The sequence below is a fragment of the Procambarus clarkii genome, chromosome 46, assembly GCF_040958095.1.
Source record: "Procambarus clarkii isolate CNS0578487 chromosome 46, FALCON_Pclarkii_2.0, whole genome shotgun sequence".
NCBI lineage: Eukaryota > Metazoa > Arthropoda > Malacostraca > Decapoda > Cambaridae > Procambarus > Procambarus clarkii.
In genome coordinates this window covers 10217901-10235152 of record NC_091195.1, presented here as the reverse complement: position 1 = coordinate 10235152, position 17252 = coordinate 10217901, and the positions used below count along the sequence as shown (strand labels likewise).

Genomic DNA, 17252 nt, shown 5'->3' with positions numbered 1-17252 from the left:
TCCTCCTCCTCCTCTGCACCACTATCCTCCTCCTCCTCTGCACCACTACCCTCACCCTCTGCACCACTACCCTCCTCCTCCTCTGCACCACTACCCTCCTCCTCCTCTGCACCACTACCCTCCTCCTCTGCACCACTACCCTCCTCCTCCTCTGCACCACTACCCTCCTCCTCTGCACCACTACCCTCCTCCTCTGCACCACTATCCTCCTCCTCCTCTGCACCACTATCCTCCTCCTCCTCTGCACCACTACCCTCCTCCTCCTCTGCACCACTACCCTCCTCCTCTGCACCACTACCCTCCTCCTCCTCTGCCCTACTACCCTCCTCCTCCTCTGCACCACTCCCCTCCTCCTCCTCTGCACCACTACCCTCCTCCTCTGCACCACTACCCTCCTCCTCTGCACCACTATCCTCCTCCTCCTCTGCACCACTATCCTCCTCCTCCTCTGCACCACTACCCTCACCCTCTGCACCACTACCCTCCTCCTCCTCTGCACCACTACCCTCCTCCTCCTCTGCACCACTACCCTCCTCCTCTTCTGCACAACTACACTCCTCCTCCTCTGCACCACTACTCTCCTCCTCTTTTGCACCACTACCCTCTTCCTCCTCTACACCACTACCCACCTCCTCTGCACCACTACCTTCCTCCTGCTCTGCACCACTACCCCTCATCCTCCTCTGCACCACTACCCTCCTCCTGCTCTGCACCACTACCCTCATCCTCCTCTGCACCACTACCCTCCTCCTCCCCTGCACCACTACCCTCCTCCTCCTCTGCAGCACTACCCTCCTCCTCTGCACCACTACTCTCCTCCTCTGCACCACTACCCTCCTCCTCCTCTGCATTACTACCCTCCTCCTCCTCTGCACCACTACCCTCCTCCTCCTCTGCACCACTACGGTCCTCCTCTGCACTAGTACCCTCCTCCTCCTCTGCACCACTACCCTCCTCCTCCTCTGCACCACTACCCTCCTCCTCCTCTGCACCACTACCCTCCTCCTCCTCTGCACCACTACCCTCCTCCTCCTCTGCACCACTACCCTCCTCCTCTGCACTAGTACCCTCCTCCTCCTCTGCACCACTACCCTCATCCTCTGCACCACTACCCTCCTCCTCCTCTGCACCACTACCCTCCTCCTCTGCACCACTACCCTCCTCCTCTGCACCACTACCCTCCTCCTCTGCACCACTACCCTCCTCCTCCTCTGCACCACTGCCCTCCTCCTCTGCACCACTACCCTCCTCCTCTGAACCAATACCCTCCTCCTCTTCCTCTGCACCACTACCCTCCTCCTCTGCACCACTACCCTCCTCCTCTGCACCACTACCCTTCTCCTCCTCTGAACCACTACCCTCCTCCTCCTCTGCACCATTACCCTCCTCCTCCTCTGCACCACTATCCTCCTCCTCCTCTGCACCAATACCCTCCTCCTCTGCACCACTACCCTCCTCCTCTGCACCACTACCCTTCTCCTCTGCACTACTTTCCTCCTCTTCCTCCTCCTCCTCAGCATCACTACCCTCCTCTTCCTCTGCACCACTACCCACCTCCTCCTCTGCACCACTACCCTCCTCCTCACCACCACTACCCTCTTCCTCCTCTGCATCACTACCCTCCTCCTCCTCCACAGCACCACTACCCTCCTCCTCCTCTGCACTACGACCCTCCTCCTCCGCACCACTACCCTCCTCCTCCTCTGCACCACTACCCTCCTCCTCTGCACCAGTACCCTCCTCCTCCTTTGCACCACTACCCTCCGCTTCCTCTGCATCACTACCCTCCTCCTCCTCTGCAGCACTACCCTCCTCTTCCTCTGCACCACTACCCCCCTCTTCCTCTGCATCACTACCCTCCTCCTCCTCTGCACCACTACCCTCCTTCTCCTCTGCACCACTACCCTCCTCCTCTGCACCACTACCCTTCTCCTCCTCTGCATCACTACCCTCCTCCTCCTCTGCACCACTACCCTCTTCCTCCTCTGTACCACTACCCTCCTCCTCCGAACCACTACCCTTCTCCTCCTCCTCTGCACCGCTACCCTCCTCATCTTCTGCACCACTACCCTCCTCGTCCTCTGCAGCACTACCCTCCTCTTCCTCCGCACCACTACCCTCCCCCTCCTCTGCACCATTACCCTCCTCCTCCTCTGCAGCACTACCCTCCTCTTCCTCTGCACCACTACCCTCCTCTTCCTCTGCATCACTACCCTCCTCCTCCTCCGCAGCACTACCCTCCTCCTCCTCTGCACCACTACCCTCCTCCTCTGCACCACTACCCTCCTCCTCTGCACCACTACCCTCCTACTCCTCAGCACCACTACCCTCATCCTCCTCTGAACCACTACCCTCCTCCTCCTCCTCTGTACCACTACCCTCTTCCTCCTATGCACCACTACCCTCCTCCTCATCCTCCTCTGCACCACTACCCTCCTCCTCCTTCTCTGCGCCACTACCCTCCTCCTCCTCCTCCTCTGCACTACTACCCTCCTCCTCTGCACCACTACCCCTCCATCTCCTCCTCCTCTGCACCACTACCCTCCTCCTCCTCCTCTGCACTACGACCCTCCTCCTCCGCACAACTACCCTACCTTCCTCCTGCTCTGCACCACTACCCCTCATCCTCCTCTGCACCACTACCCTCCTCCTGCTCTGCACCACTACCCTCATCCTCCTCTGCACCACTACCCTCCTCCTCCCCTGTACCACTACCCTCCTCCTCCTTTGCACCCCTATCCTCCTCCTCTGCACCACTACTCTCCTCCTCCTCTGCACCACTACCCTCCTCCTCCTCTGCATTACTACCCTCCTCCTCCTCTGCACCACTACCCTCCTCCTCCTCTGCACCACTACCCTCCTCCTCTGCACTAGTACCCTCCTCCTCCTCTGCACCACTACCCTCCTCCTCCTCTGCACCACTACCCTCCTCCTCCTCTGCACCACTACCCTCCAACCCCTCTGCACCACTACCCTCCTCCTCTTCTGCACCACTACCCTCCTCCTCCTCTGCACCACAACCCTCCTCCTCTGCACCACTACCCTCCTCCTCCGCTGCACAACTTCTCTCCTCCTCCTCTGCACCACTACCCTCCTCCTCATATGCACCACTACCCTCCTCCTCCTCAGCACCACTACCCACCTCCTACTCTGCACCACTTCCCTCTCCCTCTTCTGCACCACTACCCTCCTCCTCCTCCTCTGCACCACTACCCTCTTCCTCTGCGCCACTACCCTTCTCCTCCTCCTCCTTAACAGATGGGTGTGAGGAGTAACCAGGTGTGGGCTTCAGTGTTCCCTCTCATCTGCAGGTGTGGGTGGGGAGAGTTGCCAGGTGTGGGCTTCAGTGTTCCCTTTCATCTGCAGGTATGGCTTCAGTGTTCCCTCTCATCTACAGGTGTGGGTGGGGAGAGACTCCTGCGAGGACTTCACCGGAGGGGCGTCACTGGTGATAAACTTGAGATTAGGATCCGGGACAGTGAGGAGAACATGAAGTACCTCCGAGAGCTCGCTGCGTCGCTTAACAATTTTAATAATGTTGCAATATGGTAGATTGTTGAGACCAGCCTCACGAGACCAATAATGTACAAGGACACATCTACGAGGAGCTGGTTGTTGAGACCTGCCTCACGAGACCAATAATGTACAAGGACACATCTACGAGGAGCTGGTTGTTGAGACCTGCCTCACGAGACCAATAATGTACAAGGACACATCTACGAGGAGCTGGTTGTTGAGACCTGCCTCACGAGACCAATAATGTACAAGGACACATCTACGAGGAGCTGGTTGTTGAGACCTGCCTCACGAGACCAATAATGTACAAGGACACATCTACGAGGAGCTGGTTGTTGAGACCTGCCTCACGAGACCAATAATGTACAAGGACACATCTACGAGGAGCTGGTTGTTGAGACCTGCCTCACGAGACCAATAATGTACAAGGACACATCTACGAGGAGCTGGTTGTTGAGACCAGCCTCACGAGACCAATAATGTACAAGGACACATCTACGAGGAGCTGGTTGTTGAGACCAGCCTCACGAGACCAATAATGTACAAGGACACATCTACGAGGAGCTGGTTGTTGAGACCAGCCTCACGAGACCAATAATGTACAAGGACACATCTAGGAGGAGCTGGTTGTTGAGACCAGCCTCACGAGACCAATAATGTACAAGGACACATCTACGAGGAGCTGGTTGTTGAGACCTGCCTCACGAGACCAATAATGTACAAGGACACATCTAGGAGTACCTCGCTGGAACTGTTACCACTGGCGGCCTTGTATTATTTGTTTATTTAATTTTTGTTTTGAAGTTATCACACGCATGCTGACGGTATGGAGGTTTTATTGTATGCTGAAGGTATGAATAAGTTTTGATATCCTGGAGGTGTGAATGAGTTTTAGTATTTTGGTGGTATGAATGAGTTTTGGAATACACATTGCATGAGTAACTTTTGGTATGTAATTTATATATTAGCATTTTCTAAAATTTATTGTCAATCTGACTTTCTCTTAATTGTTTATTGCATTACTATTATTATTTTTGGCTGCTTATTTCTTTAGGAATCTTTGCTATTGTAACAATTTTAGTATTTTAGGCATTAAGAATTGTTGTCTGACTTTTAGTCTGTCTTAACCTTATTATCCTCAAGATCAAGTAGAAGCATATATACACCTTTGTTATTGTAAGTTGCTTAATTTACAACTAAATACAATAAGTTTCCTACTGTAACTTACTATAATGCATTAAGCAGCTTACTGTATATGAACGTTAATATTATCTGTATCCTATCGTATACTTCCTCTAATACAGTTGCTAGCCTTCTGTGCGCTTACTTTATTACAGTAAGTACCTTCCTCTACAAGTACTTTAATACAGTAAGCAGCATACTGTTCAAGTTGATTAATACAGCAAATATTCGTCTGTACACTTATATGTACAATTTCTTTAGTAAAGAGACTACCATATGTACACCGCCTTTGATACTGTACATAGCCTATCTCCGTTCCCTGTAATACAAAAAGTAACCTATTGTATACTTTTTCTTAATTTTAAGTAGCTTATTGTATATTTTCTATAGTAGAGTACTGCAAGTTATTAAAGTACTTAAATTAAATACATGCATTATCTGAAATAAAGCTACATATTAGTTTAAACAATTTAAACACTTTTATTTTCACTCATTCTCTGAGGCCTGTTGTTTGGAGGTATTAACTTGCTAGTGGTATATGATATGACTTTTTCAACAGAAACAGAGTAAGACAAATCCGAGTGGTAAACGTTGTCAATGGTCCTCAGGACTCTGGCCTGAGACTTGTCTTGTTTACCGTATATATAAACCATGTTGATACAACACTCAAGTGCAACATTACCATAGTTGTCAATGGTCCTCAGGACTCTGGCCTGAGACCTGTCTTGTTTACCGTATATATAAACCATGTTGATACAACACTCAAGTGCAACATTACCATAGTTGTCAATGGTCCTCAGGACTCTGGCCTGAGACCTGTCTTGTTTACCGTATATATAAACCATGTAGATACAACACTCAAGTGCAACATTACCATAGTTGTCAATGGTCCTCAGGACTCTGGCCTGAGACCTGTCTTGTTTACCGTATATATAAACCATGTTGATACAACACTCAAGTGCAACATTACCATAGTTGTCAATGGTCCTCAGGACTCTGGCCTGAGACCTGTCTTGTTTACCGTATATATAAACCATGTAGATACAACACTCAAGTGCAACATTACCATAGTTGTCAGTGGTCCTCAGGACTCTGGCCTGGGACCTGTCTTGTTTACCGTATATATAAACCATGTTGATACAACACTCAAGTGCAACATTACCTAGTTTCCGATGATACAAAAATGTTGATAGAAATAAATTAAGAAAATCTTAAAATCGTTGCAACATAACTTAGGCTTTTAAAATTTAACAAAAGATTTGCATATGATGATCAATACTGTCTATGAAAAGTTTAATATTACTTTGACTTTTCTTTAAGTGACTGGAGAGGAAAGTCATATTTAAAAAAAAAATCATTGAAGATGACCGAACTAGTTACATCTGAGGGTATAAGACTCAGTGATTGTGACAACCTTTCCTGACATTTTCCTGTCATAGACACCGTCACTATACCTCACTGTCGAACTGTTGCTGCTGACAGTGAGAACAGTACCCAACCTTATAACATTTAAACTGGGAAAAAGTCACCATTGCTGACCTGGAAAAACTTCGAGTGTCTGTTTAACAGAAAATTTTATAATATTCATATATCAATCATTGTTTAAATATTAATATGAAATTAAGCAATTCACGTTAAAATTGGTGATAGTTGAATAGCTTTGTTAGTGTAACGCATGTCGGCCTGGTTGAGCGGTGCTATGGGCGCTTCGTAGGGCAAGTAAAGTGATTGGGTTATGGGGGGTGTGGGGGGGGGGATACAAGTGCGCCTCAATATGGGAGAGCAGATGTCTGGCGTGTGTAGGAAGGGCTCGGGTTGGTTCCCCCAGCTGGAGGAAGATACGCCATTGGGGGTCTTTGATTGGATATACACACAGCGAGCAAGCTGCAGCCGGCTAGACAGCCTGTCATCCAGTTAGACAGCCAGTCAAGCCAGCCAGCCAGTTAGACAGCCAGTTAGACGGCCAGCCAGCCAGTTAGACAACCAGTTAGACGGCCAGCCAGCCAGTTAGACAGAGAGAGAGAGACAGAGACAGACAGAAACACACACACACACACACCAGTTGGGGCCGGTGGCTGAGAGGACAGCACACTGGACTTGTGATCCTGTGGTCCTGGGTTCGATCCCAGGCGCCGGCGAGAAACAATGGGCAGAGTTTCTTTCACCCTATGCCTCTGTTACCTAGCAGTAAAATAGGTACCTGGGTGTTAGTCAGCTGTCACAGGCAGCTTCCTGGGGGTGGAGGCCTGGTCGAGGACCGAGCCGCGGGGACACTAAAAGCCCCGAAATCATCTCAAGATAACCTCAAGATAACATCATTGCAACTTTCAACACAAATCTTCAGTGTAATATCTATCAAAACCGTTTCAGTTACTGTTTTTTTCCGTCTGTCATGTCAGTGTTAGTTAAGGAAGAGGAGAGAGAATCCTTCTGTATAAATAGAAGAAGTTTGCCTGGTTGGAATTGTCACATTAAAGCATTCCAAATTTCATATATCATTGGGATACTCTGTGGCAAGATGCTGGGTGTCCCAGAGATGGCTGGGATACCCTGTGGCAAGATGCTGGGTGTCCCAGAGATGGCTGGGATACTCTGTGGCAAGATGCTGGGTGTCCCAGAGATGGCTGGGATACCCTGTGGCAAGATGCTGGGTGTCCCAGAGATGGCTGGGATACCCTGTGGCAAGATGGTGGGTGTCCCAGAGATGGCTGGGATACTCTGTGGCAAGATGCTGGGTGCCCCAGAGATGGCTGGGATGATCTGTGGCAAGATGCTGGGTGTCCCAGAGATGGCTGGGATACTCTGTGGCAAGATGCTGGGTGTCCCAGAGATGGCTGGGATACTCTGTGGCAAGATGCTGGGTGTCCCAGAGATGGCTGTGATACTCTGTGGCAAGACGTTGGGTGCCCCAGTGATGGCTGGGATACTCTGTGACAAGATGTTAGGTGCCCCAGAGATGGCTGGGATACTCTGTGGCAAGATGCTGGGTGTCCCAGAGATGGCTGGGATACTCTGTGGTAAGATGCTGGGTGTCCCAGAGATGGCTGTGATACTCTGTGGCAAGATGCTGGGTGTCCCAGAGATGGCTGGGAAACTCTGTGGCAAGATGCTGGGTGTCCCAGAGATGGCTGGGATACTCTGTGGCAAGATGCTGGGTGTCCCAGAGATTGCTGGGATACTCTGTGGCAAGATGCTGGGTGTCCCAGAGATGGCTGGGTAACTCTGTGGCAAGATGATGGGTGCCCCAGAGATGGCTGGGATACCCTGTGGCAAGATGCTGGGTGTCCCAGTGATGGCTGGGATACCCTGTGGCAAGATGCAGGGTGTCCCAGAGATGGCTGGATACTCTGTGGCAAGATGCTGGGTGTCCCAGAGATGGCTGGAATACCCTGTGGCAAGATGCTGGGTGTCCCAGAGATGGCTGGGATACCCTGTGGCAAGATGCTGGGTGTCCCAGAGATGGCTGGGATACTCTGTGGCAAGATGCTGGGTGCCCCAGAGATGGCTGGGATACTCTGTGGCAAGATGCTGGGTGTCCCAGAGATGGGTGGGATACCCTGTGGCAAGATGCTGGGTGCCCCAGAGACGGCTGGGATACCCTGTGGCAAGATGCTGGGTGCCCCAGAGATGGGTGGGATACTCTGTGGCAAGATGCTGGGTGCCCCAGAGATGGCTGGGATACCCTGTGGCAAGATGCTGGGTGTCCCAGAGATGGCTGGGATACTCTGTGGCAAGATGCTGGGTGTCCCAGAGATGGCTGTGATACTCTGTGGCAAGATGCTGGGTGTCCCAGAGATGGCTGGGAAACTCTGTGGCAAGATGCTGGTTGTCCCAGAGATGGCTGGGATACTCTGTGGCAAGATGCTGGGTGTCCCAGAGATGGCTGGGATACTCTGTGGCAAGATGCTGGGTGTCCCAGAGATGGCTGGGAAACTCTGTGGCAAGATGATGGGTGCCCCAGAGATGGCTGGGATACCCTGTGGCAAGATGCTGGGTGTCCCAGTGATGGCTGGGATACCCTGTGGCAAGATGCAGGGTGTCCCAGAGATGGCTGGATACTCTGTGGCAAGATGCTGGGTGTCCCAGAGATGGCTGGGATACCCTGTGGCAAGATGCTGGGAGTCCCAGAGATGGCTGGGATACCCTGTGGCAAGATGCTGGGTGTCCCAGAGATGGCTGGGATAGTCTGTGGCAAGATGCTGGGTGCCCCAGAGATGGCTGGGATACTCTGTGGCAAGATGCTGGGTGTCCCAGAGATGGCTGTGATACTCTGTGGCAAGATGCTGGGTGTCCCAGAGATGGCTGGGAAACTCTGTGGCAAGATGCTGGGTGTCCCAGAGATGGCTGGGATACTCTGTGGCAAGATGCTGGGTGTCCCAGAGATGGCTGGGATACTCTGTGGCAAGATGCTGGGTGTCCCAGAGATGGCTGGGAAACTCTGTGGCAAGATGATGGGTGCCCCAGAGATGGCTGGGATACCCTGTGGCAAGATGCTGGGTGTCCCAGTGATGGCTGGGATACCCTGTGGCAAGATGCAGGGTGTCCCAGAGATGGCTGGATACTCTGTGGCAAGATGCTGGGTGTCCCAGAGATGGCTGGGATACCCTGTGGCAAGATGCTGGGTGTCCCAGAGATGGCTGGGATACCCTGTGGCAAGATGCTGGGTGTCCCAGAGATGGCTGGGATACTCTGTGGCAAGATGCTGGGTGCCCCAGAGATGGCTGGGATACTCTGTGGCAAGATGCTGGGTGTCCCAGAGATGGCTGGGATACCCTGAGGCAAGATGCTGGGTGCCCCAGAGACGGCTGGGATACCCTGTGGCAAGATGCTGGGTGTCCCAGAGATGGCTGGGATACTCTGTGGCAAGATGCTGGGTGCCCCAGAGACGGCTGGGATACCCTGTGGCAAGATGCTGGGTGCCCCAGAGATGGCTGGGATACTCTGTGGCAAGATGCTGGGTGTCCCAGAGATGGCTGGGATACTCTGTGGTAAGATGCTGGGTGCCCCAGAAATGGCTGGGATACTCTGTGGCAAGATGCTGGGTGTCCCAGAGATGGCTGGGATACTCTGTGGCAAGATGCTGGGTGCCCCAGAGATGGCTGGGATACCCTGTGGCAAGATGCTGGGTGCCCCAGAGATGGCTGGGACACTCTGTGACAAGATGCTGGGTGCCACAGAGATGGCTAGGATACCCTGTGGCAAGATGCTGGGTGCCCCAGAGATGGCTGGGGTACCCTGTGGCAAGATGCTGGGTGTCCCAGAGATGGCTGGGATACTCTGTGGCAAGATGCTGGGTGCCCCAGAGATGGCTGGGATACTCTGTGGCAAGATGCTGGGTGCCCCAGAGATGGCTGGGATACCCTGTGGCAAGATGCTGGGTGCCCCAGAGACGGCTGGGATACTCTGTGGCAAGATGCTGGGTGCCCCAGAGATGGCTGGGATACTCTGTGGCAAGATGCTGGGTGCCCCAGAGATGGCTGGGATACTCTGTGGCAAGATGCTGGGTGTCCCAGAGATGGCTGGGATACTCTGTGGCAAGATGCTGGGTGCCCCAGAGATGGCTGGGATACCCTGTGGCAAGATGCTGGGTGTCCCAGAGGTGCCTGGGATACTCTGTGACAAGATGCTGGGTGCCCCAGAGATGGCTAGGATACCCTGAGGCAAGATGCTGGGTGTCCCAGAGATGGCTGGGATACTCTGTGGCAAGATACTGGGTGTCCCAGAGATGGCTGGGATACTCTGTGGCAAGATGCTGGGTGCCCCAGAGACGGCTGGGATACCCTGTGGCAAGATGCTGGGTGCCCCAGAGATGGCTGGGATATTCTGTGGCAAGATGCTGGGTGTCCCAGAGATGGCTGGGATACTCTGTGGTAAGATGCTGGGTGCCCCAGAAATTGCTGGGATACTCTGTGGCAAGATGCTGGGTGTCCCAGAAATTGCTGGGATACTCTGTGGCAAGATGCTGGGTGTCCCAGAGATGGCTGGGATACTCTGTGGCAAGATGCTGGGTGCCCCAGAGATCGCTGGGATACCCTGTGGCAAGATGCTGGGTGCCCCAGAGATGGCTGGGACACTTTGTGACAAGATGCTGGGTGCCCCAGAGATGGCTGGGATACCCTGTGGCAAGATGCTGGGTGTCCCAGAGATGGCTGGGATACTCTGTGGCAAGATGCTGGGTGCCCCAGAGATGGCTGGGATACTCTGTGGCAAGATGCTGGGTGCCCCAGAGATGGCTGGGATACCCTGTGGCAAGATGCTGGGTGCCCCAGAGATGGCTGGGATACTCTGTGGCAAGATGCTGGGTGCCCCAGAGATGGCTGGGATACTCTGTGGCAAGATGCTGGGTGCCCCAGAGATGGCTGGGATACTCTGTGGCAAGATGCTGGGTGTCCCAGAGATGGCTGGGATACTCTGTGGCAAGATGCTGGGTGCCCCAGAGATGGCTGGGATACTCTGTGGCAAGATGCTGGGTGTCCCAGAGATGGCTGGGATACTCTGTGGCAAGATGCTGGTGTCCCAGAGATGGCTGGGATACTCTGTGGCAAGATGCTGGGTGTCCCAGAGATGGCTGGGATACCCTGTGGCAAGATGCTGGGTGCCCCAGAGGTGCCTGGGATACTCTGTGACAAGATGCTGGGTGCCCCAGAGATGGCTAGGATACCCTGAGGCAAGATGCTGGGTGTCCCAGAGATGGCTGGGATACTCTGTGGCAAGATGCTGGGTGTCCCAGAGATGGCTGTGATACTCTGTGGCAAGATGCTGGGTGCCCCAGAGACGGCTGGGATACCCTGTGGCAAGATGCTGGGTGCCCCAGAGATGGCTGGGATACTCTGTGGCAAGATGCTGGGTGTCCCAGAGATGACTGGGATACTCTGTGGTAAGATGCTGGGTGCCCCAGAAATGGCTGGGATACTCTGTGGCAAGATGCTGGGTGTCCCAGAGATGGCTAGGATACTCTGTGGCAAGATGCTGGGTGCCCCAGAGATGGCTGGGATACTCTGTGGCAAGATGCTTGGCGCCCCAGAGATGGCTGGGATACCCTGTGGCAAGATGCTGGGTGCCCCAGAGATGGCTGGGATACTCTGTGGCAAGATGCTGGGTGTCCCAGAGATGGCTGGGATACTCTGTGGCAAGATGCTGGGTGTCCCAGAGATGGCTGTGATACTCTGTGGCAAGACGTTGGGTGCCCCAGTGATGGCTGGGATACTCTGTGACAAGATGCTAGGTGCCCCAGAGAAGGCTGGGATACTCTGTGGCAAGATGCTGGGTGTCCCAGAGATGGCTGGGATACTCTGTGGCAAGATGCTGGGTGTCCCAGAGATGGCTGTGATACTCTGTGGCAAGATGCTGGGTGTCCCAGATATGGCTGGGAAACTCTGTGGCAAGATGCTGGGTGTCCCAGAGATGGCTGGGATACTCTGTGGCAAGATGCTGGGTGTCCCAGAGATGGCTGGGATACTCTGTGGCAAGATGCTGGGTGTCCCAGAGGTGGCTGGGAAACTCTGTGGCAAGATGGTGGGTGCCCCAGAGATGGCTGGGATACCCTGTGGCAAGATGCTGGGTGTCCCAGTGATGGCTGGGATACCCTGTGGCAAGATGCTGGGTGTCCCAGAGATGGCTGGATACTCTGTGGCAAGATGCTGGGTGTCCCAGAGATGGCTGGGATACCCTGTGGCAAGATGCTGGGTGTCCCAGAGATGGCTGGGATACCCTGTGGCAAGATGCTGGGTGTCCCAGAGATGGCTGGGATACTCTGTGGCAAGATGCTGGGTGCCCCAGAGATGGCTGGGATACTCTGTGGCAAGATGCTGGGTGTCCCAGAGATGGCTGGGATACCCTGTGGCAAGATGCTGGGCGCCCCAGAGACGGATGGGATACCCTGTGGCAAGATGCTGGGTGCCCCAGAGATGGCTGGGATACTCTGTGGCAAGATGCTGGGTGCCCCAGAGATGGCTGGGATACCCTGTGGCAAGATGCTGGGTGCCCCAGAGATGGCTAGGATACCCTGAGGCAAGATGCTGGGTGTCCCAGAGATGGCTGGGATACTCTGTGGCAAGATGCTGGGTGTCCCAGAGACGGCTGGGATACTCTGTGGCAAGATGCTGGGTGCCCCAGAGACGGCTGGGATACCCTGTGGCAAGATGCTGGGTGCCCCAGAGATGGCTGGGATACTCTGTAGCAAGATGCTGGGTGTCCCAGAGATGGCTGGGATACTCTGTGGTAAGATGCTGGGTGCCCCAGAAATGGCTGGGATACTCTATGGCAAGATGCTGGGTGTCCCAGAGATGGCTGGGATACTCTGTGGCAAGATGCTGGGTGCCCCAGAGATGGCTGGGATACCCTGTGGCAAGATGCTGGGTGCCCCAGAGATGGCTGGGACACTCTGTGACAAGATGCTGGGTGCCACAGAGATGGCTAGGATACCCTGTGGCAAGATGCTGGGTGCCCCAGAGATGGCTGGGATACTCTGTGGCAAGATGCTGGGTGCCCCAGAGATGGCTGGGATACCCTGTGGCAAGATGCTGGGTGCCCCAGAGATGGCTAGGATACCCTGAGGCAAGATGCTGGGTGTCCCAGAGATGGCTGGGATACTCTGTGGCAAGATGCTGGGTGTCCCAGAGACGGCTGGGATACTCTGTGGCAAGATGCTGGGTGCCCCAGAGACGGCTGGGATACCCTGTGGCAAGATGCTGGGTGCCCCAGAGATGGCTGGGATACTCTGTAGCAAGATGCTGGGTGTCCCAGAGATGGCTGGGATACTCTGTGGTAAGATGCTGGGTGCCCCAGAGATGGCTGGGATACTCTGTGGCAAGATGCTGGGTGTCCCAGAGATGGCTGGGATACTCTGTGGCAAGATGCTGGGTGCCCCAGAGATGGCTGGGATACCCTGTGGCAAGATGCTGGGTGCCCCAGAGATGGCTGGGACACTCTGTGACAAGATGCTGGGTGCCACAGAGATGGCTAGGATACCCTGTGGCAAGATGCTGGGTGCCCCAGAGATGGCTGGGATACCCTGTGGCAAGATGCTGGGTGCCCCAGAGATGGCTGGGATACTCTGTGGCAAGATGCTGGGTGCCCCAGAGATGGCTGGAATACTCTGTGGCAAGATGCTGGGTGCCCCAGAGATGGCTGGGATACTCTGTGGCAAGATGCTGGGTGTCCCAGAGATGGCTGGGATACTCTGTGGTAAGATGCTGGGTGCCCCAGAGATGGCTGGGATACCCTGTGGCAAGATGCTGGGTGTCCCAGAGGTGCCTGGGATACTCTGTGACAAGATGCTGGGTGCCCCAGAGATGGCTAGGATACCCTGAGGCAAGATGCTGGGTGTCCCAGAGATGGCTGGGATACTCTGTGGCAAGATGCTGGGTGTCCCAGAGATGGCTGGGATACTCTGTGGCAAGATGCTGGGTGCCCCAGAGACGGCTGGGATACCCTGTGGCAAGATGCTGGGTGCCCCAGAGATGGCTGGGATACTCTGTGGCAAGATGCTGGGTGTCCCAGAGATGGCTGGGATACTCTGTGGTAAGATGCTGGGTGCCCCAGAAATGGCTCGGATACTCTGTGGCAAGATGCTGGGTGTCCCAGAGATGGCTGGGATACTCTGTGGCAAGATGCTGGGTGCCCCAGAGATGGCTGGGATACCCTGTGGCAAGATGCTGGGTGCCCCAGAGATGGCTGGGACACTCTGTGACAAGATGCTGGGTGCCCCAGAGATGGCTAGGATACCCTGTGGCAAGATGCTGGGTGCCCCAGAGATGGCTGGGATACCCTGTGGCAAGATGCTGGGTGTCCCAGAGATGGCTGGGATACTCTGTGGCAAGATGCTGGGTGCCCCAGAGATGGCTGGGATACTCTGTGGCAAGATGCTGGGTGCCCCAGAGATGGCTGGGATACCCTGTGGCAAGATGCTGGGTGCCCCAGAGATGGCTGGGATACTCTGTGGCAAGATGCTGGGTGCCCCAGAGATGGCTGGGATACTCTGTGGCAAGATGCTGGGTGCCCCAGAGATGGCTGGGATACTCTGTGGCAAGATGCTGGGTGTCCCAGAGATGGCTGGGATACTCTGTGGCAAGATGCTGGGTGCCCCAGAGATGGCTGGGATACTCTGTGGCAAGATGCTGGGTGCCCCAGAGATGGCTGGGATACCCTGTGGCAAGATGCTGGGTGCCCCAGAGATGGCTAGGATACCCTGAGGCAAGATGCTGGGTGTCCCAGAGATGGCTGGGATACTCTGTGGCAAGATGCTGGGTGTCCCAGAGACGGCTGGGATACTCTGTGGCAAGATGCTGGGTGCCCCAGAGACGGCTGGGATACCCTGTGGCAAGATGCTGGGTGCCCCAGAGATGGCTGGGATACTCTGTAGCAAGATGCTGGGTGTCCCAGAGATGGCTGGGATACTCTGTGGTAAGATGCTGGGTGCCCCAGAAATGGCTGGGATACTCTATGGCAAGATGCTGGGTGTCCCAGAGATGGCTGGGATACTCTGTGGCAAGATGCTGGGTGCCCCAGAGATGGCTGGGATACCCTGTGGCAAGATGCTGGGTGCCCCAGAGATGGCTGGGACACTCTGTGACAAGATGCTGGGTGCCACAGAGATGGCTAGGATACCCTGTGGCAAGATGCTGGGTGCCCCAGAGATGGCTGGGATACTCTGTGGCAAGATGCTGGGTGCCCCAGAGATGGCTGGGATACCCTGTGGCAAGATGCTGGGTGCCCCAGAGATGGCTAGGATACCCTGAGGCAAGATGCTGGGTGTCCCAGAGATGGCTGGGATACTCTGTGGCAAGATGCTGGGTGTCCCAGAGACGGCTGGGATACTCTGTGGCAAGATGCTGGGTGCCCCAGAGACGGCTGGGATACCCTGTGGCAAGATGCTGGGTGCCCCAGAGATGGCTGGGATACTCTGTAGCAAGATGCTGGGTGTCCCAGAGATGGCTGGGATACTCTGTGGTAAGATGCTGGGTGCCCCAGAAATGGCTGGGATACTCTGTGGCAAGATGCTGGGTGTCCCAGAGATGGCTGGGATACTCTGTGGCAAGATGCTGGGTGCCCCAGAGATGGCTGGGATACCCTGTGGCAAGATGCTGGGTGCCCCAGAGATGGCTGGGACACTCTGTGACAAGATGCTGGGTGCCACAGAGATGGCTAGGATACCCTGTGGCAAGATGCTGGGTGCCCCAGAGATGGCTGGGATACCCTGTGGCAAGATGCTGGGTGCCCCAGAGATGGCTGGGATACTCTGTGGCAAGATGCTGGGTGCCCCAGAGATGGCTGGGATACTCTGTGGCAAGATGCTGGGTGCCCCAGAGATGGCTGGGATACTCTGTGGCAAGATGCTGGGTGTCCCAGAGATGGCTGGGATACTCTGTGGTAAGATGCTGGGTGCCCCAGAGATGGCTGGGATACCCTGTGGCAAGATGCTGGGTGTCCCAGAGGTGCCTGGGATACTCTGTGACAAGATGCTGGGTGCCCCAGAGATGGCTAGGATACCCTGAGGCAAGATGCTGGGTGTCCCAGAGATGGCTGGGATACTCTGTGGCAAGATGCTGGGTGTCCCAGAGATGGCTGGGATACTCTGTGGCAAGATGCTGGGTGCCCCAGAGACGGCTGGGATACCCTGTGGCAAGATGCTGGGTGCCCCAGAGATGGCTGGGATACTCTGTGGCAAGATGCTGGGTGTCCCAGAGATGGCTGGGATACTCTGTGGTAAGATGCTGGGTGCCCCAGAAATGGCTGGGATACTCTGTGGCAAGATGCTGGGTGTCCCAGAGATGGCTGGGATACTCTGTGGCAAGATGCTGGGTGCCCCAGAGATGGCTGGGATACCCTGTGGCAAGATGCTGGGTGCCCCAGAGATGGCTGGGACACTCTGTGACAAGATGCTGGGTGCCCCAGAGATGGCTAGGATACCCTGTGGCAAGATGCTGGGTGCCCCAGAGATGGCTGGGATACCCTGTGGCAAGATGCTGGGTGTCCCAGAGATGGCTGGGATACTCTGTGGCAAGATGCTGGGTGCCCCAGAGATGGCTGGGATACTCTGTGGCAAGATGCTGGGTGCCCCAGAGATGGCTGGGATACCCTGTGGCAAGATGCTGGGTGCCCCAGAGATGGCTGGGATACTCTGTGGCAAGATGCTGGGTGCCCCAGAGATGGCTGGGATACTCTGTGGCAAGATGCTGGGTGCCCCAGAGATGGCTGGGATACTCTGTGGCAAGATGCTGGGTGTCCCATAGATGGCTGGGATACTCTGTGGCAAGATGCTGGGTGCCCCAGAGATGGCTGGGATACTCTGTGGCAAGATGCTGGGTGTCCCAGAGATGGCTGCCTGTCCCAGACCAGACCAAGAACTAGTGCTCTAACCATCATATTATCAACAGGATTTAAGACAAAACAAATATTTTACAATCAAGTGATTTCTGATTGCCTTAAAAGAAAAACGGTTTATGAATTTCGTGAAGAAATTATATAATTATGAGAGAGAAAGGAAGGTTGGTAAAGATTCCTCTGGGCCTGTATTACATGTAATACTCTCAGAGATAAGTATTCAACACTAT

General features: G+C 54.7%; 1 protein-coding gene across 2 annotated transcripts in view; it reads left to right on the top strand.

Annotated features, from left to right (window-relative positions):
• The window catches only part of LOC123770443 (uncharacterized), a 254733-nt gene extending 249730 nt beyond the window's left edge, over positions 1-5003 (top strand). For both annotated transcript variants that reach the window (XM_069301690.1, XM_069301691.1), the window contains exons 4-5: positions 3398-4079; positions 4598-5003. In XM_069301690.1, the coding sequence (XP_069157791.1) occupies positions 3398-3552 (155 nt within the window). In that variant the 3' untranslated portion in view covers positions 3553-4079; positions 4598-5003. The remainder of the gene's footprint in view (positions 1-3397; positions 4080-4597) is intronic.
• Positions 5004-17252: the final 12249 nt, after the last annotated feature.